The 26,183-nt window shown below is 38.4% G+C and overlaps 1 protein-coding gene across 7 annotated transcripts in view; it reads left to right on the top strand.

The window, feature by feature from the left end:
- The window catches only part of ark2n (arkadia (rnf111) N-terminal like PKA signaling regulator 2n), a 116,767-nt gene extending 91,135 nt beyond the window's left edge, over positions 1 to 25,632 (top strand). For 5 of the 7 annotated variants that reach the window (XM_069923782.1, XM_069923779.1, XM_069923780.1 and 2 more), the window contains 3 exons: positions 7,765 to 7,941; positions 14,562 to 14,688; positions 20,909 to 25,632. In XM_069923782.1, coding sequence (XP_069779883.1) covers positions 7,765 to 7,941; positions 14,562 to 14,688; positions 20,909 to 21,107 — 503 coding nt within the window. In that variant the 3' untranslated portion in view covers positions 21,108 to 25,632. Of the gene's footprint in view, positions 1 to 7,764; positions 7,942 to 14,561; positions 14,773 to 20,908 lie in introns of all 7 variants that reach the window. The other 2 variants (XR_011353324.1, XM_069923785.1) reach the window with 2 other exon arrangements.
- The last annotated feature ends 551 nt before the right edge of the window (positions 25,633 to 26,183 follow it).

Here is a 26,183-nt window from a genome sequence, read left to right on the forward strand (position 1 = left end):
TTCCACCAAAGCTCTGTGTTACCAGAAGACTTGGATATGTTTTAATCGATTTATTCATTAATAATTTTGACAGACTCCCATATTATTTATGCATCACCTTGTTTGTTGTATTTATTGTGAATTAAATTGGAGTCTTTTTATCGTAGACTTTCAAACCAATGGATATCAATACATCGTTATTATACCCATAAGTGCTCAACTTTCTGTAGTGGAACATACTTTAACTTCTCAAAGCTCTCTTTCCAACTAATTATTTTCCTTGTAGCATCATGCAAAGATGCCTTCTTGTAGTTCTCTCCGTAATGAGTGTCTATTATCATATGAAGTACTTTTAATTGCCTTGTTACATCTAGAGCACATTCCTTATTTGTTAGTATTCCATGACCTTATTTGTTAGTATTCCATGCCTCATGAACTGATGATTTTTTTTGCGTGGTGACCTCTCTTATAAAGAAAATTAAAGCAGAATATTCATTTAACTCAAGTATGAAAGTTTGAAATGAAGTTACTCCTTAAGAAAATTACCAGAAATAAGTTCTCTACAAATTTAAATTTAGTTTTAATCATTCTGTCTCCACTCTGCAAGAAGCTTCAGCATATTTATGCTCACTTTTTAACAGAATATTTTTGTATCATCCTATAATTGCCATCCTTGATCTTTCCTTTTGGTAAAAAACAAGATACATGTGTTTCTTTTAGTGATTTAAAACCTTGTTGATTTTAATTAGGTAAGATATTTCTCATCTTAATTTATCAGTTCTTATTCTCAGGTTAACTTGAGATGAAATCCCTGAATGAAAATTAATGTAATTCTGATCTGAAATGAAATTACTTTTGCAGCGGTTTGTTAATCCATGTTATTTTAGAAGAAGAAAAAATTTGAAAGCAAAGTTTATATGCACATTTTTGAGAACCGGTTTTGGTTTAGATTAATTCATCACAGTAGAAGATATCACTGACCGTATACTGAATAATCAATTGGATTTGGGATAATCTTTCCTACATTAATGATTTCCAAAGCATCAAATGGACGAAACAAGCCACAAACCTTGAAAGTTTGGTTAAAACTAAAGTCCCAGGATTTTTTGCAAGATCACCAGTTATTGAAGTGATTTTCAATAAATGTCATCCAGGATTGTTGCTTGTGTCCACCCTCATTTTCTAAAGATTTACTTTTGCAGTTCCTTACCTGTGTTATGTATCTATATGGTTTGTTAAGTACTGTATTACCCAAATCCCTTTAAACCAAGAAATATTAAAATAACAGCAATTTTAAAGAAAATAAATGGTTCAGAGTAAAAATTTCTTTTGGGTTTTTCCTTTTGAAGTTTTCAGGATGCGTGCATAATTTGCCTGGATAAAATATCTGTTCATCTCTCTCGCCACTTTGAGATTAGTTTGCTTGGACATTGTAATGGGATTTCTTGTAAAAATAGTAACATTATTTGTTCTTCTTTGTTGGAGATGGTAAGCTCAAGATGTATTAATGCCAATAAAGAAATCCATGGAAAATGAGCCATTCTTTTTGCAAACAGTAACAGCATGAACCTTGTCATTAAGAGCATGAGGTTTCAAAAATGATTAAATCCTCGGCTCAGATAAATGGGTAATGTGAAAATACAATAGTATTTACTGGAATATGGTATGCTGCTCTCAGTATTCCTATATAATTTTGGCAATTTGTAAAGCTCTATGAATTTTGCAGCTTCCTTTCCAGTCGGCAATCATGCCCAACTTTGGAGAAAACATTAGCCTCAGGCAAAAATGTAATAGGCTATAAACCTGTTTGTTATTGTTAGTTAACATAATAAAGAATCAAGTATAATAGCTGGCTATCAACTGTAAAGCAGAACTCTTGCTTGACACTTTCAGTTTATAATCATTTCTCTGTGCAGTTCTCCTCATGAGATTGCTTCTATAATGCTGTACAATTCTCATGTCTTTCCTTCACAATCTCACTACCACCCTGGCCCTCATCTAAACAACAGCAGTCAAAACTGAGTGCTTTCCTCTCATTTTTAATTTTCTTCGATCCTTCAGTGAAGGTGGTAACTAAGCCAGTAAAGTTTGACTTCATGTGGAGCATAATTGCTTAATGTGTACTCAGATTGTTTTTAATCAGTGACGTTTAAGATTTATCCTAACCTTTATTACACCCTGAAAATGTTGAGGCTTTGTGTTTTATGAAATTGAACTAACTCTGGTTAACCAAATGTAATTTATAACAGTCCAGAACTAATGTTTGGGCAAATTTATGACTTGGCTCAGTCATTTGAGAAGATCAAAGGTTATAGCAGAGGAGGTTTTTAAATTTATTTTGACAGATTAATCCGTCACCGAGAAATGCAATAAATATATAAATTGGATGTAAGGGACAATACTAGAGTATTTTTCAGAAAATGTATGATCTGAGCTGCCATTACTCATTTGAAAAATCAGCTTTACCATTGTTGTCCCCAACATAAAAATGTGAGGCAAAGACCAAATGCTAAAGCACATTTATTCAATGAGGGTGACAAAAACCATCTGTTTGCAACAGCATCTATTTCATTTGATACCACAATTTATATAAAATGTGATTTCTAAATGACTAATTTTATTTCCTTGAGACCACCTTGAGATTTCAAAATCATTTTTATTTTATTCAATTCATTGATATTTGGAAGGAGACCAATTTACTTATCTTGTAATCCATCATTCCTTATGCTGTGAAAGCTCTTGCCTCTTATATAGTTATCATTGGAAAAACCATGAAAATGGGATCAAAATATTTCACTATTTCGTTTATAAAGTATATGCACCTTGCAGCAACCTTTAAACGAAAAGTTCACTCAATTTGAGCAAAGAAACTAATTATTTTGGAAAATTGTCATTGAAAGGAATTTGTTACTGTTAGATTGACAAAGCGCAGTGCAATTTACCTTTGTAAGAAGCTATTTAATCTAAATAGCTGTTTAATTTTTGACAATACCCTTGAAGTAAAAGACTTTGCAAACTGCATCACTAAACTTTTATTAGGATATATATTTATCCTCCACACCATCAAGCCTGGATAAGAGCATTTTAATCCCTCTTAATGCTGTCTCAGAATCCCATGGTCCTTTTCCTTATACTGATCTGCACTAAAGCAGTATGTTTCTTAAGCTCGGTGATGTGTTTGGTTACTCTGAAGATGCAGGACCACAGCTACAGAAATAACCAGATGTGCCTATACTTACTGAATCTGAAGACCGGAAATGTTTCCCAAACATGTTTTAAAGGGGTAGGTGTTAAGGTATTTATATTTGCATGTATGTACTACCAATTAATGTTGCATGAGATGAAATGTCACTTCCATGTGTTAATTGCCATTATAAAAATATTTACTGCAAGAAAATCTGAAGTGCAGTGGGTCAGTGTTAATTTGCCTAGTTCTCCACCAAAGATGTGATTATTTATGAGACCTCATAATCTTGGATTTTGTGACTAGTAACTTGTATTTTCGTTCAAAATAAATGGCTTAAACAAGCTAATTGAATCGGATATGTTCATAACATTACTCAGAAATTGTGCAGGTGATGGGTACTTGGCTTGCAGTAAGAATGAAAAAAAAAATTATGGTTGTATTACATATACTGTTTATGACCATTTTTCATCTAAAATTCATTTTGTTGGATACAAAGCACTTTTGGCCAAGGATTTACCACATTAAAAGTACTTAAGTATATTTCTAAAATTTAAAATGGGTACTTTTTTCAAAAAAAAAGAGGACTTCCTGTTGTAAAGTTTATGTATGACAACATTAGACAAGAATATTTTTAAGATCTGTTATTTTACCTACATGATTGAATTGCCTGTTTGTACCAACTGTTTTGGATTACAGTGGAGAATGGCCATATACCTTCAAAACTAACATAGATGTCATTTCTCTAGTTGGATGAAATTGGCAAGGCTATTTCTGAAGCATGTTTTCACAATTGTATGCATCAAGCATGGCATAAAAATATTTTTATTCCAATCACTTTTTTTCAGTTGCATTAATCAAGTGGAACCAAATTGCATGCTTGTGTTTGCTTTTCTGGAGATTAAATTGTGAAGATGAATTTAGTCTCTGAACCTATATCATTGCAGAGATTTTGTTAATTGTTAATCAATTCTATTCTGTTAATTTTGTGTAATTAGTCTATTCCTGTTCGGTGTGAAAAATCCATCTTCATTTCCAATAGTTTCTAAAAAGGCTGCTCTGCCTGACATATTGCAGCAAGTGTGATGTATATTAGGCAATGAGAACAATATCAATATAAAGTCAGCTTCTCTGGTAATTCATTCAAGACTGCACATTCAAGAAAAGCTGATCCTTCGTATCGTTTAATAAAAAGATAGAAATCATCAAGAAAATATACAGTCAGATAAATGTGGACAGTACTGTATGTGTCATAAATTTTGTAATCTAATGGGGCTGGGATCTAATATTGTATCACCCATTAGATTCATTTTCTGGTTCCGCGCTTTTGCTTCATTTTTTTTTCTTCCATTATTCTTTTTGGAAATATTTTATAAAGAGTATATTCTGGAACTTTTGTCCCTCGTGTTTCAAACTAATTTCTGTGATCACGTTTGGAAAAACTGATGTTACAGGCAAATGATAAGCCTATGCATTGCTTTTTTAATTCAGATTGCATTATTTCTCACTAGAAGTTACCTTTTGAATCAATGTTGTTGAACTGCATGTTGCAAAAAGTTTACTGTTAATATTCAAATAGCTTTTAAATCTGATGAATTGTGTTTGGAGGCAAAATGTGTTTAAAAAAGAAATGTGCTTAAATTGGTGTTATTCTTTGTAAATTTATTAATGCATTGAGCATTAATTTTAAAAAAGATTAAATTTAAACTAACAGCACAGTAACAGGCCACTTCGGCCAATGAGTCCATGCCGCCGTATTTACACCCCCGGTATATTTTGAATGGTAGCTCTTTAAGGTTTCACTTGTATATTCTTGGTAAATTGATCTGTTTTGTCATAGCCCTCCCTTTACTGGCTGCATTTAAGCTTTACCAACAGGGCTTGGCTGTCCTGTACTTTTCAGTCTGTCTTTACATTTTATAGCTTTTGTTTATTTTGCATGTCCATATAATACATCAATGCAAATTGTATGAGGATTTTAAAGCTATTTGGATTCAAATATGTATGAAATGACAGTTTAAAAAAAAAAGTTTGCTGATATTTAAAAGGAAGTGAGAAGTTTGATTAGAATTGGATGTCTTTATTTTTATGCCCCATCCATATCTCGAGGTGTGCATGCTACCATTATTCGGGTAGGAATACTCAAGGAGTATGATGATCCTTGCCTTTTCTGTTTCTCATTTTTCAGAATATAAACTGAAATAGAATAATTCTACCAAATACAAGAGTAGAACAGTGAATACTGACGTAGTGAAAAGTAAGAATTCCAATTATAAACAATGTGATTAGTAAAGGTTTAAAAACACCTTTTGTCTTCCTAACCAAGATTGGTTTCATCACATCACATTGTACTTTGCACCTCTTTGTTATGAATGTAAGTAAATAAATACTACACCTGTAGTCACAATATTGATGTATTTTAGAACCATGAAATTAAATCTCAATCATTTAGCTGCAGTTGAGTTAAATGGGGAGTAATTAATGTTCAGAAGTCATTCACATAAGAATGTACATACCTGAAATGTCCTTCTAGGTCTCTGTACCCTGTGTCTCCGGGGCACTTTGTACTTCTATTATATTTTGTTTGTAAATGCCTGGACATCAGTGGTGCTATCTTTGTAGTTTTGTGCTTACCCCTGTAATTATGCTCCAATTGAAGAATTGTCTTTCCAGTACCTATAATTTTTAATTTTGTAAGTAGTAAATGTATGTTGCAGTATTGGGCTAGATCCTAATAGATTTGGTCTGAGCCTTGACATCATCTCTCTCACCTTAACCTAACTTTTGCAGCCGCGTTAACTATTTGACTCTTAATCTCAAAAAATTTGGAGTCTGGGCGATGAATAGTTTGACCTGGGGCTGTGCAACTATGGCCCTGTTTGTGGACTCCCTCGGTAACCATCGGACAATTTGTGGAGATTGACAGGTCTTGGTTTCCAAGAGTCTCTGATTTTATTGAGTTGACATAATACACTCATGGCTCACTGTTCCCTCCAAGCTGTGCCTGTGTGCGGGCACGCACCCGTTTTGTAACCAGTGCACAAAGGAAATTAATGGGTGCACAAAAGGTTAGTTCCTTAAAATAAATGTAGTCATTAATAATTATACTTAATTTCAAGTTTGGATTGGCACAAGCATTCAGTGCGCCCATACTTTTGTCGCAGGAAAAAAAAATGCACAACATAAGATTTTTGCGCACACACACTGATGACTAAAAACCAGAAGGAACATTGCATGAGACGAGGTAAATAAGATGATTCGGCACAGACTAGAAGGGCTGAAGAAGCCTGTTTTGGGGCTGTAATGTGATTATATCCTTGCCAAACTTGAGTGAGGAAGGTTGGGAAATGGGCATACCAAAATGGTAAAAAGGCCTAGATGAAGGACTGACCAAAATAGAACTACCCTGAATGATCTGCTCAGCAATGCAAGTTTATCGGGTCAGAAACTGCCAGCCTCTGTTTTAACTTGATTTTTTAAATCTATATTTAAATATAGTTTTCACTTTTCAACATTGATTTATTCCTTAAAATTTATTTTGTGGGCTGTTAAGTTATACCAAGGCCAGGCAAACATTCACCCGGCACAAATCGCTTGTCCGCAAATGATAAGCCCATAAACCTTCCATTTCTACTTTGTGAATGCCATAAGATTGCCCTTTTGGCTCATGTAGACAACAAAATCTGGTCTAATCATACTAATAATATTTTGTAATATTGCATGTGAGAAATGGCGAGCTTCATGATGCAGAATAGTTCTCTAGGATAGACTTTGATTTGGAATCTTCTCTTGGGAGTACCAGTTACAGCCACCCTTGTGGCTATTATGTTTTTGAAGTAACTATGTCACAAGGTATGGCAGCAGTTCCTAAAATATGAATATACTGAGCAGTCACAGCAAAATGTGCTTCGTTTTTTTCTTCGCATCTTTATATTAAACTGAGCAGAATCATGTTCTGCAATAAAATAAAAGTAACTCAGGTGGAAAGATTTTAAATTCAGAAAATATTAGGACCATCTTGTATTTTGTGGTACCTTTGTTGCTTTAAAAAGATTTCAAAACAGAATTGTGAAATAGTTTGCCTTTCCAAATCATTTAAACATCAGCAAAGAGTGGTATGACTGCTTATGTTAATCCTAGGAACTTGGGTATGTGCTCTGACTTGCCTATATTTTTGGGCATTCGTTCGTGGAGCCTGTACATTTTGGCTCCCAGTCAGACCACGCCTACAGTTCTGTCCACATTTAATGTTTTGTTTCAGATTATCTGCACCATCTTCGGGAGTTACAGCAGAATTTATAAAGCACAATGAAAAGATTGAAGGTTGGCTTTTTAATGTTCTCCTATTACTGCATTTTCATTCGAGAATACCAAGGTTATTTCCTTGTTTAAGGGAAGATTTTCTTTGTGCATGCTGGATGTTGCACTGTGTATAATGAGGATTAGGTAGGCTCATCACTGTAGAAAGTGGAGAAAAGGCTATTTCACTGACATATAATTTTAGTTAACTGCATGGTTGTCAGAATTACCTTTTACTTTTCTCTTTATCTCTTTCACTTGTATATATGAATAAAAATATCCATTGCGTTATGTGTTCTCAGATGGTCCTCCAGTGACTGCACATTATGATGTTTATGACACTAACTCCGACCCGGGCGTATTGAATGTGGATAATCTTCTTGCAGCTGCTGCTGTTCAGGAGCAGAACCAATTTGGACACAACGAGTTTAAAGTGAACACAATTAGGAATCAAGGTCTACTGGAACAACGTGTTACAGGTTAGTTAATCAAAATTTTATTTACCCTTTTCTCTTTTTCCTTTGCATTATATGAAATAGTTTCTTGTACCTGGTGCTCTTAACGTGGAACCAACATCATACATAATAAGTCACCAAGGATGACTTCTGCTATGGTTATGACAAAATAGTTGAGGAAAACCAACCACTCATCTCAGTGATTTCAAAACCATGGTCATTAAATGTGCGATGTGCAGATTGGCAAAGAGGAAGTAGGGAACTTGGACGGAGCATCATCTTGTATACAAGCAGTTTATGTCGTGTTAGTTACTAATTGAGTCAACTAATTCTTTAATATCCAGGTTCACTTTCTAGGGTATACCGAATTACTAATCTCAAGAAGGGAATTTGCAGTATGTTACAATTAATCTCAATGATAGGGAATAAAAATCATTGATCTTCATACAATAAACTTGCATGTGGGTCCTGCACAGTAAAACACAGTGCTGGAGAAATTCAGCAGGTCAAACAATGTACGTTATGTAGCAAAGATAAAGATACATAATCAATGTTTTAGGCTTGAGCCCTATCTCAAAGTAGGATCAATCATGGTGTCTGCAAATTTTTGTGTTTTACTATGTGTCCTGCACGAGTATCCATATACCTGAAGAGAAGTAATAACTTCAAATGTGGTAGATAAAAAATTGAATCTTAAAATGCACCAAGGTTACTGATATTTGATCTTGCATAATTCCAAAAGCATTTTACTGCTACTTCACAGGCCAGACCTCCTGACACCTCTGATGCAGGTTTCCTCCTTGGCCCCAGCCACCCACAGGCTGGAGCTCCTGATGCCTCAGATGCGGGTTTCCACCCTGGCTCTGGCTGCCCGTGGCTGGAGTTCCCAATGCGGGTTTCCACCCTGGTCCTGGTCACGCACGGGGCCGAGCTCCCAATGCCTCCGCCACTAACCTCGGCCCTAGCCGCCCCACAGACCAGAACTCCTGACACCTCTGCCGCAAATCCCAATCCTGGCCGTCTACATACCAGACCCCCCCAATGCCTCTGCCGGCACAGGTACTTACCCTAGTCCTGACCAGCCCTGTTCCAACGTCCACACCAATTCCATCACCAGCTCCTATACTAACCTCAACCTCCACAAGGTTGTCATTTGGTCACCTTGGATACCTCCACTGCTGGATTCCACTGCTTCACCACACCCCACCCCCTTCCACCACCACACGTTACCCATCCCTATCTGCTCACACCTGTTCCAAACTCACTCCCATCTACTCCTTTTACCTCTTTTTTTCCCACCTCCCTAACACTCAGACCCCCTCATCTCCCCCAACTACCCTCTCATCCCCACTTCCACCCTCTGACCTCCCTCCCTCCTTCCTGACTTCTCCTACCTGCATCCTCTGCCCTCTGACTTCTCCCTCGTATATCTCCCACCTCTGACTTCCCCAACCTGCTACTTCCCCCTACCCTCTTTATCCCAACACTCCACCCCACTGACCTCCACTCTGATGCCTGCCTGGTCTTTACTATCCTCTCCGACCTTCCCCTCATCTTTGTCCCCTTTCACCCACATCTCAAAGAGTTCCATGCATGCCATGATGCCAAGTTCTTCTTCCGTTGACTCCATGCCCAACATGGTTCTTCACCTCCCACTGAAAACTTCTTCTCCTGCCTTAAGCCTTCTTCCTCTTGGACACCTTTCCTGGCTATCTCCCCATTCTGGATCTTTATATTTCCAAAGGCCGCTAAGACATCAACCATCTCAACTTGACCACTTCCCTCACTTATTCTAATCTCATCCCCTTGGAATGCTCTGCCCTTCACTCCCTCCGCACCAGTACCAACCTCACTATCAAACTCGCAAACAAGGGTGATGCTGTTGTGGTCTGGTGCACTGACCTCTATCAATTCAGAAGCTTCCTCTTACCCTTTCAACAGAAACCCTCCAAAAAACATCAAGCCACCATTTTGGATACCATCTCTAACCTAATCACTTCCGGTCATCTCCCTCTCACTGCCTCCTACCTCATTGTTTTGCAGCCCCCGTATTGCCTGATTCTACCTCCAACTCAAGATCCACAACTCAATTGTCTTGTTAGACCCATTGTTTCCACATCATCCAGCCCCACCGAACTGATATAATCTTAACTTTACTCCATTATTTCCCCCTTGGTCTGGTCTACTATCTACCTTCCTACACCTGTGATAGCTCACATGCCCTCCATCTCTTCCATAACTTTCAATTCCTTGACCCAACCACCTCATTTTCATTATGGATAACCAATGCCTATTTACCTCCATCCTCATTATTTTGTCAACAAGAGATCCAACCAGTCCCCTTGCACCACTACCTTCCTCTGCCTGGCTGAACTTGTTCTCATCCTTAGTAACTTCTCCTTTGACTCGTCCCACTTTCTCCAAGTCAAAAGGGTTAGCCATGGGTACCTGGATGGTCCATCTATGCCTGCCTTTTTGTTGACTACATGGAGCATAAAGCCTTCACACGCAAGACTCCTCAACTCTTTCTCTGCTACATTGATGACTACATTGATGCTGCTTCATGCACCCACAACTTTATCCACTTTGCTGCTAACTTTCACCCTGATCTCAAATTCACTTGGTCCATCTCTGGCGACGCTCCCCTTTCTCTATTTCTCTGTCTCCATCTCAGGAGACAAAAGTTCTACTGACATGTTTTACAAACCCACCAACTACAACAATTACCTCAAGTACATTCCTTCACACCTGTCCCATATAAGCATTCTATTTTTTTCTCTCAATTCCTCCATCTTCATCGCATCTGCTCCCAGGATGAGGTCGTCCAATCCAGATCCGAGATGTCCTCCTTCTTCAAACAACGTAGCTTTCCCTGCACCACGATCAACTCAGCCCTTACCTGTTATCTCCTCTATTTCCTATACATCTGTCCTAGTCCCCTCTGCTCTGAGATGCAACAAGGATAGGATTCTCCATGTTCTCATCTACCATCCCATGAGCCTTTGCATTCAACATATTATCCTCTGCAATTTCCATCACCTGCAATATGATCCCACCACCAGGCACACCTTCCCCTCTCTGCCTTCCGCAGGGACCGCTCCCTCCGTGACTCCCTCCTCCCTCATCCACTCATCCCTTCTCACTGATTGACCCCTTTAGTGCCTACCCCTGTGACTACAGGAAATGCGACACTTGCCCTCTCACCTCCTCCGTCACTGCAATTCGGGTCCTCAAACATCCTTCCAAGAGAAGCAACAACTTGTGAATCTGCAGTAGGGTCATCTATTGCAGCTGGTGCTCCCATTATCTCTACATTGGAGAGATAATGCAGACTGGGAGATCATTTAGCTGAGTACCTTTGCTCTTTCTGCAGCAATGGCAAGGACCTCCCAGTGGTTGACATTTCAATTCTGCGCCCCATTCCTGCGCTGATATCGCTGTCCGTGGTCTTGTTCACTACCAAACCCTTAAATTGGGAGGAACAACACCTAATATTCAGTCTGGGCACTCTCCAACTGGATGGCATTCATGTTAATTTCTCAGTTTTCTATTCAGCCACTTCCTTCTCTCCCTCTCCTCCATTCCTCTGACTCCTTTCCTCCATTTATCAACCCCCCTTCTCTCTCCATTCTCCTTCCCCTTTCACTTTTCAGCCTTTTTCTCTTGTGCCCTCCCACCTGCATCCACCTATGACTGTGGACCTGTGCTCCTATGGACCTGTGCTCCTGTGGAACTATGACTGTGGACCTGTGCTCCTGTGGACCTATGACTGTGGACCTGTGCTCCTGTGGACCTATGACTGTGGACCTGAGCTCCTGCCTACCATTTTATTCAGGTGCTTGTCTGCATTTTGCTCATAACCAATGTTAAGGGCTTGAGCTCTTCATCAAGGTATGTATCTTTATCATTGCTTCATAAAGTATGTTACATGACTTGAGTTTCTGTAGGACTTTTGAATAAACTACAATCACAATGTCTGCAGATTTTTTTGTTAACTTACTGCCTTTGAAATGCTTTTCAAATGAAGGCACAGTTGTGTTTCAAGTTGCTAATTTTCACAAAATTACTCTAATGAACAGCAGTGTGTCAGTAATTAAGAAATATCTTTTTGGGAGAACACCTGTCCTCGACAAAGAGTTTCATCCAGAACAGCAAGTTTGGAAATTCAGAATTATTGAGAGGTTATGTAGTTGTTAACTTACTGGAATATTATTCAGAATTCTGGCTCGTTAATTCTTAATTCAGTAATAGGACTTCAAATCTCACAATGGCAGCTGGGTATTTAAATACAAATAATTAAATGATCACTCAAACTATTTTTTAAAAGGTAATCTCCATAATGGTGACCATGTTGGGAGAGGAAATCTTGCTGTCCTTGGAACAAGATGGCACCAGCATAGGTCTCTTGGCCCTCATGACCATGATGCAAATCTAAGCTAATTCCAACTGCCTGCACATGGTTCATATCCTATTCACCCACTGTTCATATTGTCTGAAAATTACTCTTAAACATTGCCTCGTATCTGCTTCTACCATATTCCCTGGCAGCACATTGCAGGAACCTTCCACTGTAAAAAAAAAACTTGCCTCACTAATCTTTTAAAATTTTACCCTTCCTTCCTTCCTTAAACTTATGCTCTCACATATTGAACATTTCCACACTGGGAAATAGACTATTTTCCTTTTTATTTTATAATTTTATGAGTTTCTATCTGGTCTCCCCTTCTCCGATGTTGTAGAGAAAGCAATCCAAGTTTGTTCAACCTCTCCCTATCTCCAAACAAAACAAAAATAGTTTTCCTGCTCTTCGCCTTTTATTTTACCTTTCATCCACCAATCTCTTCATCCAACATTTTATTCTTTGACATTCATGCCATCTTCTAACAGGAAATCACACCTCCCGCCACATCTCTTGCCTCAACAACACTCCTCCCCCAAATCATCCACTCATCCCTTCCCACCAACACCTTACCATTCCCATCACTTTCCAGTAGCTGCAGCAGGTTTAACACCATCCTTTATTTCCTCCCTCACCATCATCCAGGGACCTAAATAGCTCTTCCAGTTGAGGCAGAGGTTCATGTACACCTCCTCCAATCTGGTCTGATGCAATCAGTGCTCATGATGTGGCCTCTACTAGACAATAATTTTGCAGTGCGCCTGCACTATGTCTGCAAGGGCTATCTGGAACATGGCATTTTAACTCCCCTTTGTATTCCCAAACCGACCTGTACGTCCTCTACCTTTTCCACAATAAGGCCAAACATAGACTAAAAGAATACCATTTTGTATTCTGCATGCATAGCTTATAGCCCAGTGGTATGAGCACGGAATCCAGGTAACATCCTTTCTCAATCCCCCCCGACCTCCCAGATTCTCTCTCCCTTGTTACCAAGACTCGGTACCTCTCTCACCTTGCTCCATCAGCCCATCACACTCGTCAATGCACCTAGGGTTTCTTCTTCCTCGGTTCACCTTTCTTATCCCCTCCCCCACTTGGTCCCATCTACATATCAACCCTCTCGTCTAATTCCACCCATCACTTCCCAACTTATCATGCTCTTTATCTATCCCCACTCCTCTTCCACCTGGCTCCACCTGCCTATTTTTCCTTTTATGATTCCATTTATCACTACTAGCCTCTTTCAATACTTCCCTCTCTCTTTCTTCTCCACCTGGCTCCATCTCACATCAACCCCCTCACACTCTTCTCCCTCTCACCTAGTTCCTCCTATCACCCAATAAGCCTCCATATAACCCTCCATTTCGTTTCTTTGTATTGGCTATTTTGCCTCTATGTCCTTGGCCCTGATTTGGAGTCTGTACCTGAAATATCGACCAACCCCGAGCCTCCAAAGAAGCTAAATTTTTCCAGTTTGCTTATTGCGCCAGATTCTTGCATCTGCAATCTTGTGCTGCACAAGACTTAGTTCTTCTCAAGTGCAAGATAGTAAAAATAGCTTTGATATTATTAAAGAAAGTAATATGGTCCATGGCTAGGAATTTGGGAGATCTATTGCATCCTTTCAAGTTATCCATTGAGATCTTAACTGCTTACTTAGAGTTAGAGACGATCTTTTTTCAAGTGTGTTTGTTCTCAAAGATGGTAGAACAAGGAATGGCAATGAAATTTTAGCCTCAAAATGCACTTGAGTCAGAGAGTACAATACTTGTCTCCCTCAATATGGGTCGAAACAACATTGAGGCCGAAGGGCCTGTACTGTGCTTTACCTACTGTTCTAGGTAACCTTCGGTCTTGGAGAGGAACCTTTCCAGTTCTTTTGGACTACCGTAGTTTGTTGTAGCGATGAACACTTTTTAAAATTGGGCTCACTGGCCTTATTAGTGCTTTTCCCCCATCCCCTCCTCACCCTTTTCTCCCTATATCTGTCCATGCTCCCTCCCACCCCCACCTACTCCTCCTCCTCTCAAGACCCACCTCTTGCAATGTACATAGTGTGACTACTGAAATAGATTGGTGGGAGTAAAACAAGAAACAGATATTGTAAGGAACTAGAAGTAAGAGTATTTGCAGACTGGGAGTTGACAAAAGATATCTTCATTACATTTGAAGCCTAACTGTTATCCATCTTTAAAAGTATTGAATTTTGTGTAAGATAATGCTTGTTTCTGGTTCTTTGCAGGACGAGGAGAAGAAAACTTCATAGCGGCTGATGGCTCCACAGGCTTTTTTGTACCCAAGAAGGAAGAAATCCATATTGCTTCCTCAGATAGTGAGGTTGAAATAGTAGGAGTCCAAGAAGATTCAAGGTACAAAGACTCTTGAACATCAAACACTGCAGAATGTAATGCAGTGCTGGGACTTGGAGATTCCAAAATAACTTCTGACAGCCAGTAAGGGTCCATTCCACACTCAACCAGTAATTAACATTAAATTTCATGTTGACATGATGTTCACAAGGTTATGTAAAACTCTGCGACCATTCAGCAGATTTAAAATAATAAGCATACAAATTAGGGTCTCAGTGAGACCACTTCGCCCTTCGACGCCATTTAATAAGGTCATGGCTGATCTGATTGATTGGATTCCACCTTTCCTATTTACCTTCTTTTCACACCTTATCAAATACCTGTCTACCTCAGCTACACAAATATTTAATGGCTCTGCTTCATTCTTCTTTGAAGGATGAGAGTTCTAAAGATCCACAATCCACTTTGATAATTTCCCATCTCATCTATTTTAAGCATAGAAACCCTTATTTTTAAACAGTGGCTTTTAGTTCTGGAGTGCTCACATTTCCATATCCAACCTATCACGTCCCTCAGGATTTTGCATGTTCATTAGGTTTACCATTTAAACTTCAGTAGATACATCCCTAATTGGGTTTGTTATAGCTGTATAACAGCTGGTGAGATCATACCCAGAATATTGTGTGTAGATCCGGTTGCTGTAGTGTAGAAGGATGTTATTTAGCTTGAAGGTTCTGAAAAGATTCACAAAGATGTTTTTGGAACTGGAGAGTTTGAGTTATAATGGATAGATTGGGACTGTTTTCTCAGGAGCAAAGGAGGTTGAGTTGTAATTCTAGAGATTTATAAAATCATGTGGGTCATAAATCAGGTGGATGACCATAAGTTTAAAGTGAGAGCCGAAAGGGGCCTAAGAATCAAGATTTTTCTCTACAAGTGGTAGCGGGTATATGAAACTGGTAGAGTCTGGTATATTTACAATTGTTTTGTCACAGACCAGCATCATAGAAATTCACCAAGAGTGTTAATTTTAAAATAATATTTAAACCTACCTGAACTATGCACAAATATACCTGTGTGTATGTCTGTGTGTGTGTGGAATACCCAAACCATTATAGCTTAGGCACAATTCTGGAAAGTCATTCCCAAAGATCAGTCTTAGAAATCCTGTGTTGAAACTCAGACTTTTAAACTGATGTTCAGAAGTAATTACAAAGGAGGTGAGAGACTGAGTGATCAGACTGCTGAAAACTCACGAATCCTTGTCAAGTTACTTCCAGAGAAATGTCCTTTCATATGAATGATTGTCATAACTCCTCTTTAACTTGACTTCCACGAGGCTTGCAAAACCCAGGCACAAATCAATCAAAATGACCATCACAATGGTCACAATCCAATTTGCCTGCTTCCTTTACCCACATGTGGGTCAATCACAATGGTCATGGTGATTCAGTAATTCCCCTGACAAAGAGAATCAGCAGAAATGTCCACACAGAGTCATTCCACCTCTGTATTTATCAGATGGCTGGCTGATCAGTGCTGAATTCTATTTACTTAAGTGCCCAAATCACATGACTCATAATCACATGACCCTCTCTCACCATCTGTTTTTACTGAATAAACAACCATTATTCAGAATCAGAATTTATTGTCCTGAAATTCAGTGTTTTTGTGGCAGCATCATAGAGCAAACATTCATATTATAACCATCTTACAAGATTACTATGAATTTTAAAAAAATTTAAATAGTAGCGCATGAAAAATAAGGCAGTGTCTTTGGTTCATTGATTATTCAGGAATCTGATGGCAGCGGGAAAGAAGTTGTCCTTGTGCCATTGAGTGCTCATCTTTAGGCTCCTGTACCTTTTTCCCGATAGTAGCAGAGTGAAGAGGGCGTGACCTGGGTGGTGGGGGTCTTTTAAGACACTGCCTCACATAGATGTCCTCGATGGAATGAAGTCTGGTACCTGTGATGTCGCAGGCCGAGTTAACAACCCTTTGGAGTTTATTCTTGTCCTGAGAGTTGGCACCTCCATTCCAGACAGTGATGCAACCAGCCAGAATGCTTTCCATGGTACAGTTGTAGAAGTTTTCAAGAGTTTTTGGTGACCTACCTAATCTCCTCACAAAGTATAGCCTCTGGTGAACCTTCTTTGTGATTGCATCAATATGGAGGATCCAGGACAGATCCTCAGACATGTAGACACCAGGAATTTGAAGTTCTTGGCCATCTCCACTACTGAGCCCTCAATGAGGAATGGGTCGTGTTCCCAACTTCCTTTTGAAGTCCACTATCTTCTTGGTTTTGCTAACATTGAACGCAAGGTTGTTGTCATTACACCATTCAATGAGCTGATCTATCTTTCTCCTGAACGCTTCGTCATTGCCGTTTGTGATTCTGCCACCAACTGTGGTGTTATCAGAAAACTTGAAAATAGCATTGGAATTGTGCCTGGCCACACAGTCATGGGTGTATAATGAGTAGACCAGTGGGCTAAGCACGCATCCTTGGGGTGTGTCTGTGTTGATAATCAGTGAGGAGGAGACATCGTTTCCAATTCGTCTGACTATAGTCTTCCGATGAGAAAGTTGCAGAGTGGGGTACAGAGCCCTAAGAGTTTGTAGCTTCTTGACGAGCACTGAGCGAATAATGATATTGAAGGTGAGATGTCATTGATGAAGAGCAGTCAGTATGAATTGCTGTTTTCGGGGTGACCCAGAGCTGAGTGGAGACCCAGTGATAATTGCATCGACTGAAGAGCGAATATGACGATAGGCGATTTGTAAGGTGCCAGATCTTTGCTTAGGTTTGTGTTAATTCTGGCTATGACCAGCCTCGCAAGCACTTAATCACAGTAGAAGTTAGTGCTGCTGGGCAGTAGTTGTTGAAGCAGCTCACGCTATTGTTCTTGGGTACCAGAATGATTATATCCTTTTGAAGTAGGTGGGAACCTCTGACTGCAGCCACGAGAGGTTAAAAATGACCACGAATACTCTGGCTAGTTGGTTGGAACAGATTTTCAGTACTCTGCCAGGTATGCCATCAGAGCCTGATGCTTTGTGAGGGTTTCACCCTCTTGAATGATGTTCTGTCGACACCCTCCGAGACAGACAATGAGAGGTTGAAAATGTCCGTGAACACTCCGGCTAGTTGGTTGGTGCAGATTTTCAGTACCATGCCAGGTACACCATCAGAGCCTGATCTCTCACGAGGGTTCCACCCTCTTGAATGATGTTCGGATTTTGTCCTCAGAGACAGATATCAAGGGTCCTCAGCCTTTGGAGAGATTGTAGTGTGTACTGTTTTGTTCTCAAAGCACGCATAGAAAGTGTTCAGCTCATCGGGTAATGAAGCATCACAGCCATCTATACTGTTCGTCCTCTCTGTAGGCTGAAATACCATCAACCTTGTTTATAGTTTGATGGTGCTACGCAGTCTGTAAATGTGAAAACTGAATGGTTGCATGCTATGCACCAATCCTTAAAGTGACCCTCACTAAATAAAACAGGAGCTTGTAATACAGTGGTTAAAATTAACAGATTAATGGATAGGAAAGGTTTAGCAAGCCAAATGGGACTAGTTCAGGAAGGTTGGTTGGTTAGCATAGACGAGTTGGGCAGCAAAGCCTTATAAGTTACGACTCGGTGAGAATTCACCAGTGGTAGTACATGACTTTTACTAGGACTGAACTGTAGCCCAGTTACTTTGGATCCTAAGCCTCTCCTCTTTTAAGACTTGGTCTGTTACTGCTATTATATTATTCATTCTACTTGTGTAACTGCAACGAATGAGATATGATTTGGTTAAACGCGATCTGTGCTTTTGAACTTTACGCTGACGTTTTTGATTATTTCATTTTTCTCGATTTTTTTTTAAACCTGTTTGAGAAAGGATTCAGTTACCTTTTATGATAGACGTCAAGTTGATTGGTCAGTCACCCAACAGTATCTGATAGATGTTTTCGATGTAAAAAAGAAATGGGAACAACAATTCATGCAATCTGGACATGTGAGAGAGTAGAAAAATTTTGGGATGATCTCAATCAGATATTAAATAAAATAACAGAAAACAATATACCAAAGAATCCAGAGATCTTTCTCCTAAGTAACATAAAAAACAAAGAATTTGGAATTGATTTGGAGGATGCACAAAAAAGATTTGTTAAGATAGCCCTAGCCGTAGCAAAAAAATGTATTATGTCAACCTGGAAATTGGAAGATAATTTGAAAATACAACAATGGTATATAGAAATGAATAAATGTATTCCATTAGAAAAAATAACATATAGTTTAAGAAATAATATTGAAATATTCGAACAAGTATGGGAGCCTTACATTAAATACAATAGCGAAAACTTACCGGGGACAAACATTACCTAAGTTGATGGAAGGAGAAGGAAAGAAAAGAATGGACTCAGTAGAATTTCTGGTGTATTTTTGTTGAATGACAACATTGTCTGACTGGTTTAATGCAACCTAGATTGTATACCTAAAATGGATGAGGGGGGGGGGTGGGGGGGTGGCTTGGGAGGAGGGAGGGGGGGGAGAAAAAGTCACTGTATATGTGTGAAAAAGAAAAAGTGTACATCATGGCTAATGTGATTTATGGTGTGAAAAATAAAAAATTTAAAAAAAAAGTTGATTGGTCAGTCGGTGCTAGAACTGGTTCTTCATTAGTTTATAAATTCAAAGACATATACACCATGAAAGCGTGCCATCAGCCCAACTCGTCGTCCATGCCTGGGTTATCTGGCTGAGGCAGTCCCACCTTTTAAATCAATGTTATCGTGATGCGGTACCCTTAATTTTAATTTGTGTACATGCAATCCCATTCCCTTTTTGAGGTCTTTACTTTTTGATACCTTTGACTGAAGCAAATTTTATTAAAGGTTAGCTGACATTTTTATTTTGTTTTTAAATATTTTCTTTTCTCTTGTCAATTTTGTAACCTCTCTTTGGATTTCTAATTGTTCTTCTCTTTCTTAACTTTTTTATTTCCTTCTATCAGATTGACTTTTATTGTCAATATACTTTGTCTGCACTTGTGCATCAGTTTGATTCATCATTCATAATGTGCAATTTAAGTTTAATTCCATCTTTTTAAAATTAGTATATTTCGTGGCTGAATACAATTTTAAAACTGTTATTCTGCCTTATTTCAGACAATTTCTGCAGCTTGATTTTTCTGGTTACATTTCAAGCACTTGAATTCTTTGTTATCATGTATCTTTCTTGGTATTGATTGTCACGAAGAACTTTGAATTAAAATAGTGGAACCTTCAACTGTGGTGGTTTCACCTAAATAATATATTTTAATTTATCTAATGGACAGTATAGTTTTTTTTAATGCTTTAAAATAATCAACCACAGTATTGTCTCCAAGAACCTTTCTACATCTGCCTCTACTAATATTGTTAACGTTTAGCTTGGATTTTTAAAATTAGATCTGCAAATGGGACAGTAATGGAAGGATTATGTTTATTTTTGTGTCTGTCACTCTTCTGTTTACCATATGGGTTTACTGGATGCTCCTCAGGAATTTTAGAGACAGAGAAAAGGTTCAACTGATTTTCTGTCTGGGCTCTCTCCACCCAGATGGCATAAACATAGACTTTTCTGGTTTCTGCTCTTCCCACCGCCCCCCCCCCCCCCCACCTCACTCTATTTACCCACTATCTTTCCTCCTCTTGCTTGCTTCTGCCCCCTCCCTCTCTTTTCCACCTATTACCTCCTGCCTTTGCAACGGCTCCCTCCCCCCCCAACTCTTTTATTTGGAGGCCTGCTGACATTTTTCCATACATTGAAATGTCGGTCATGTATTTTTACCTTTGCTATATAAAGGACATTGTTTGACCTGCTGAGTTTCTCCACCTTCATGTTTTTACTGTCCTACTCTGTATGTTTACACGCATTAAATGGCGTACTTTGCTCAGCTACCATTTCTGCAAATTTGTTTGTCCTCAGGTTTGCCTATGATTAACAATTGAGTGGAAGATGTACTGAAAGGCCACTTGATATTTATTGAGTTGCAATCTTGCACAAGTTACTGCCCAACTGAAGGGGGGGGGGGGGAAATAAATAAAAAAAAAACAATATAAAAAAAACAATTAAAAAAAGTTACTGCCCAACCAGGGAAAGAAAGTCGACAAGCTTCACCATGCCTAAGTTCCGATGTGTTAATCAGAGGCACACAATTAAAGATTCTACATCGGAACACTTGTCCTCGAAAGTATGAATAAAGTAAACTGAACAATGAATTTTCATGTTTTGTTTTGAACAGGTGCACTCAGACTAGACCTGGTGTCATTCAACGATGTGCAACATGGAAGCCAAGTCCTCGTTTGTACTGTCTCGGTGGCAGGGAGCAGCCACAGCAAATGCATTCGTGGCGTGCCATTTCTCAGCCAACCTGGAGTGGGCCACCTGAGGTTGTTGACCTTACCCTTGATGAAGATGCTAGACGCAGATACTTGCTGTGAGAAATCATGCACTGTCTTTCTTCTATTTTACAAGCAGAGGAAAAAGGAAAACAAAATTGCTTGCTTTCACCTTTCTGTTGTTCAAAAAGATTTGTAAAGTTATTTCATGTTTGCTTTCTGAGTGGAATTGCTGTAATTTCCATCATTTAGTATTTCCTAAGATGTTGTTTTCTCATTGTCCTAAAATGTATTGTGGGGTTCATGCAGGAAGAGCGTTTATAAATTTGATTAGTGCTTTAGATTGTGCCAGGTACTTTGGTAGTTATTGGATTCACATTGCATCTGTCTAAAACCTGGCTTTTAGATGGTGTAATCAGGCTACAGCTGGATGCCCTATAAGTTTCTATAACAAGTGGTTGACTTCAAATGTATTTGATTTTAAAGGCTGGTTCAGGAAAATCTGAATTTGTTGAAGACTAGCATCATGACTTTTTGCTTTTGACCTCTTGCACATCCAGTTTAATTACTTGTGCCAGTGTGAGAATAGATGAGAATCCTTTGGACTACGGGGACATTCAAAGTTCAGGTTATCTGACACTACAGCTCATTGCTTTAAAGCTGATCTGTTCAGTTGTGTGGGTATTTCCTTCATATGGAGATGGGACGGTAGCTGAATATAAATGAATCTAACAAGTACTTCTGTCATTCATTTTGATTTTCAGTAATTTGACCCATCAAGCTTGTTGTTTGCAGTAGCAATCTTTGCTTTGTGCAGAAAAATCTGGAAGATATTAAAATGGGGAAAAAAATACAATTTCCCCTATTAGTATTCCAAAAAATGTGATACTGGTTATCTTACCAGTGTAACAAATGGTTGACTCTAAAGCATTGAGGACAGAGTACAGATATAATGTATATATTTGGAAGGATGGTATGTATAAAGGTAATCTCAAAAGGGATGTTTTTAAAGTTATGAAGTTGAAAGCTTGATTTTGAAATCTTAGTTTGAGCAGTTGGTGCTGTGGAGCATTAATGAGCACAGCTGAAAATGCTCTTTGTCAAGGAAAGGTTACTGTTTCAGTGCTTCATCTCCTGGCTTTGTTTTGTTTAAGGAATGTGCAGAAAAGCACTGATATCCAAGGTGTCCTGCCATCACATTTGCCACACATGGGAATTCTATTCATTGCATTATTTCCCTGAGCCTTAGACCATAGAACAATATCAAACAGGGTCAGGCCCTTTGTCCCATGATGTGTGGGCTAATATTATGCCCAAATTAAACTGAAATTCTGCATTTTGTACATAATTTGGTAATCTTTGATAATTTATGTTCACAAGCCTGATGGTAGTTCATGATCACACATATAAGTGGTGTTATTAGTGGTGATTTAAAATAGAACATGTTAAAATCATGCGTGAAACTTATTGCCACACACATAATAATTGTGCTACAGAGCACTTCCTTTATTGTACTTCCTCTGACATGTTTGATGAAATACATTAATGAGACTTTATTTTAGGTTAGGGCTTCAAATATTCCATGCCATTTCCCAAATTAAGATTTTAAGATTTCAGTTGTTATCTGATCTCAGATTAGACAATGAGGGTGATATAATATCTTTTGTTCTTCCAATCATAATCTGTTGAATTGCATTTCAGGTGAAATTCGATTGGGAGTGTTTATGATGCTTTCCCTGGTTGGGAAGGTTTTTAAGGCCTGTATGTAAGAGAATCATCCAGTGAACAAGAAAGTTCTTCAGCCCATCTTGTCTATCTCATATTTTGAAAGCCATCTCATTTGCAACCCCTGTTCTTTCCCAATTACCATTTAGTTTTTTTTTGCTTTGAAGGATAGTGTAATTGAGAGGAGTTTTGAAAGGAAGCCAATATTTGGATAATATGACATGTAGGAAAAATGAGTGCTTTGTGATCTCCAGAAATCCTGCAAAATAGATCTTACTTCCTAATATTTGAAGGTTTGCCGTTTTAGAATCAAAGTTCCAAAGAAAACTAGTATTTTAACCAATTGGTTGTTTATTGTAGTGTTGTGGTAAAAGGCAGTTTTCATTTATTTTAAAAGTGGCTGAAAATGAGCCCTGTTGTTGAAACCTGATTACATGCAACCAATGTATAAAATCTGACTATCTTGTGATACTCAGGTTTTGTATACTGGTTGCATGTCTCTGAGCAATGATGGACTGCTCTGCAGTTCAAGTATCCAGTTTTGTATAAAACTATTCACGAATACTGAAAATTCCCAACTAATGCCATTCTCTTGCTCCATATGTGGTCTGCCATTTTATGGTTGGTGGCATGGTTGGTGTAGCCGTTAGTGCAATGCCTTTACAGTGCCGGTGACCAGGACCGGGGTTCAAATCCTGAGCTGTCTGTAAGGAGTTTATACATTCTCCCCGTGTCTCTGTGGGTTTTCCCTGGGTGCTCCAGTTTCCTCCCACCATTCAAAATGTACTGGGGGTGTAGGTTAATTGGGTAGCATGGACTTGTGGGCCGAAATAGCCTGAAATGCTGTATATCTAAAAAAAAATTTAAAAATTAAATTAAAAAAAATGTAAAATAATGTGTTTAATAATTATCCTGCAGATAATTGGTATGTGATGGGTGAAAATTTCCAATGGCTATCTGTTATAGTACTTAATGTTTTTCAGTAAGTTTAGATGATGGAAAATGAAATGGTATTTGGTAAAAGGCAGGTTTTATAATTCTCATTAGGAATATCTAAATGAACGCTGTTATTTAATTCTGTTTGAAATTTTAAACTGTCTAATCCCCAGTTGCAAGGTGCATACTAGCTTTTTTAAAAAAACCCATCTTTTTAGATATACAGCACAGTAACAGGCCATTTCAACCCACAAGTCCATGCCACCCAATTTATACCCCATTAACCTACACCCCCAGTATGTTTATTTAATAATAATTCTTACTGCTTTTTTTCTGAAACTCTAAATCACTTCTGAGGAGTGCCTGCAGTGGCATTAAAATGAAATGTTGAGAGTAGCTCTTCACCTGACACATACTCATGATTAAATGAACAGTTTAAATCAATTTTCTTACTTCAATGTGTTCATCAGAATTCTTTAACTTTGGAAGAAGCAGTAAAACAAGGAAAGAAAACAGAGGATCAATAAAAGGCAGATATTAATCTGGTTGCCATGGTGTCTGCCCATTCAGGATTGGGGTTTGAGACTACTGGAATAACTAAAATGGTGTTTTTTAGTTTGAGAACTTTCACCTTTCCCATTCAGATACAAAGGGGAAACCACTAGTAACTAAATAGTTGCATTGAATGTTTAGTGCTACCCACAAGATATTGTCCAGATTTAATCATGGGCTGTGTAGTTTGACTTGAACACAATCTGCTGGAGGAACTCATCAGGTTGTGCTACATCAGTGGGACAAAAAGAATCAGCAAGCTCTTCATTTACAACCTTCATAAGGCTCAGGCTTGAAGCATCAACCTTTCATTTTCTCTCACTGCTGCTGCTCAACTAGCTGAGTTATCCAGTAGTTTGTGTTTAGCTTTGGATTCCACTATCTGCAGTCTCCTGTGTATGTGCCCTATTCTGACACAAGCTTGTTTAACACATCACATCTAACCAAGGGCATTAAAGCTAGGGAACTGCATCATTAAATTAGCATATATCTGGATCATTACATTGCAATCTTAGCTGAGGAGCGCATGCATTGGTCTCAGGTGTGATGTCACTTGATTAAAACAGTTCTGATCAGTTTCAGAGTTTGTACTTGAACGCCCTGCTTAAAAGATCAGTTGGAGGCATACCAATATCCATTGATCACTATCCAATATTCTGGTGGAGAACTGTTAGGAGGGAAACATGAGCTGTTGAGTAATTCCTCTAGGAAGATTTTTTTTGGCTGATACAGTTGAGACTTCTGTCAGTATTATATGATTTGTCAAGTAGGTTAGAACTTCTCCCGTTTTCTAGGTGAATCACAAGGAGCTATAAAAGGCAAAGTAATGTAGAAACTATATGCAGATACAATCTAAATGGTAGCCCCCAGTGACAAGGAGTAGAATATTTGCTTATCGGCTACTTAAGAGAATTTAGAGCAAAATATGTGTAAAATGTTGAACCACTACTACAGACATTGTTTTATTTTAAACCTGGATACTTTGGTATGGTTATTTTGTACTTCAGAACTCATGCCTGCTTGATGGTTTATTTAGTTTTTGTTAAGTTCTTCATTGTAGGAATGGGATAAAGTTGGCTGCTGTCTTCTTCTGAAGATGACCACAGTGAGAGCTAAAAGAAATGAGTATTAATGCTTATAAGTAGGTTTTATTGAACCATAAAAATTGTATAGAATTATTGCAAGAGTTTTATGCACAGTTTAAAGAAACAGTTCTAAATGTAAAGTGAATATCTGATGAGGTTGCACTAATTATGAATTTTGTTATTTTTCCCTGTTTCAAAATATGTAAATATCTTGTGCTGCCTTGTCTGAACTCTGGTGGCAGTGTATAGAATTTTAACTGTTATGCAGTGATTACAAAAAAAAAGAAAAATTGAGAAAGGAGAATAAAAAAAAACTTTTAAACATCAAAGGTCGACTTTTCTTTTGTAAAGTTCCTCTTAATAACTCAAGCATTCACATTTTAACCATCTTGATGAAGTGTTCTGGACTGAAACATTGACAATTCCTTTTCTCCCAATGGTGCTGCTGGACCAACTGAGGTCCAGCATCTGCGGTCTCTTGTCTGATTCCACACATTAACCAGTCTTCTGACTTCTGTACCTTTCATGGCCTGAACTACCAAACATATCTAGAAGTATAGAAAATTCTGAACAAGTAAATGCTGGTGTTTTACATTTGCATTCAGTGGATATGAACAGGAAAGTTTAGTTTCTATATCTGTATGAGGCCTTCAACAAGGCCTTAGCTCTCAGTGAGTATTGTAATACCTGTAATAGAACAATATTTTTTCTGCACTGCTCAGTCAGTTTGTTTGCATTTGTTTGTTTACATTTAGGCTATAAGAAATAGAAGCAGAATTAGGCTATTCAGCCCATCAAATATGTCTCACCATTTAATCATGAGCTGATCTATTTTCCCACTGAGCCCTACTGCCTGGTCTTCTCTCCATAACCTTTGATG

Source organism: Narcine bancroftii, chromosome 3, assembly GCF_036971445.1.
Source record: "Narcine bancroftii isolate sNarBan1 chromosome 3, sNarBan1.hap1, whole genome shotgun sequence".
Lineage (NCBI taxonomy): Eukaryota > Metazoa > Chordata > Chondrichthyes > Torpediniformes > Narcinidae > Narcine > Narcine bancroftii.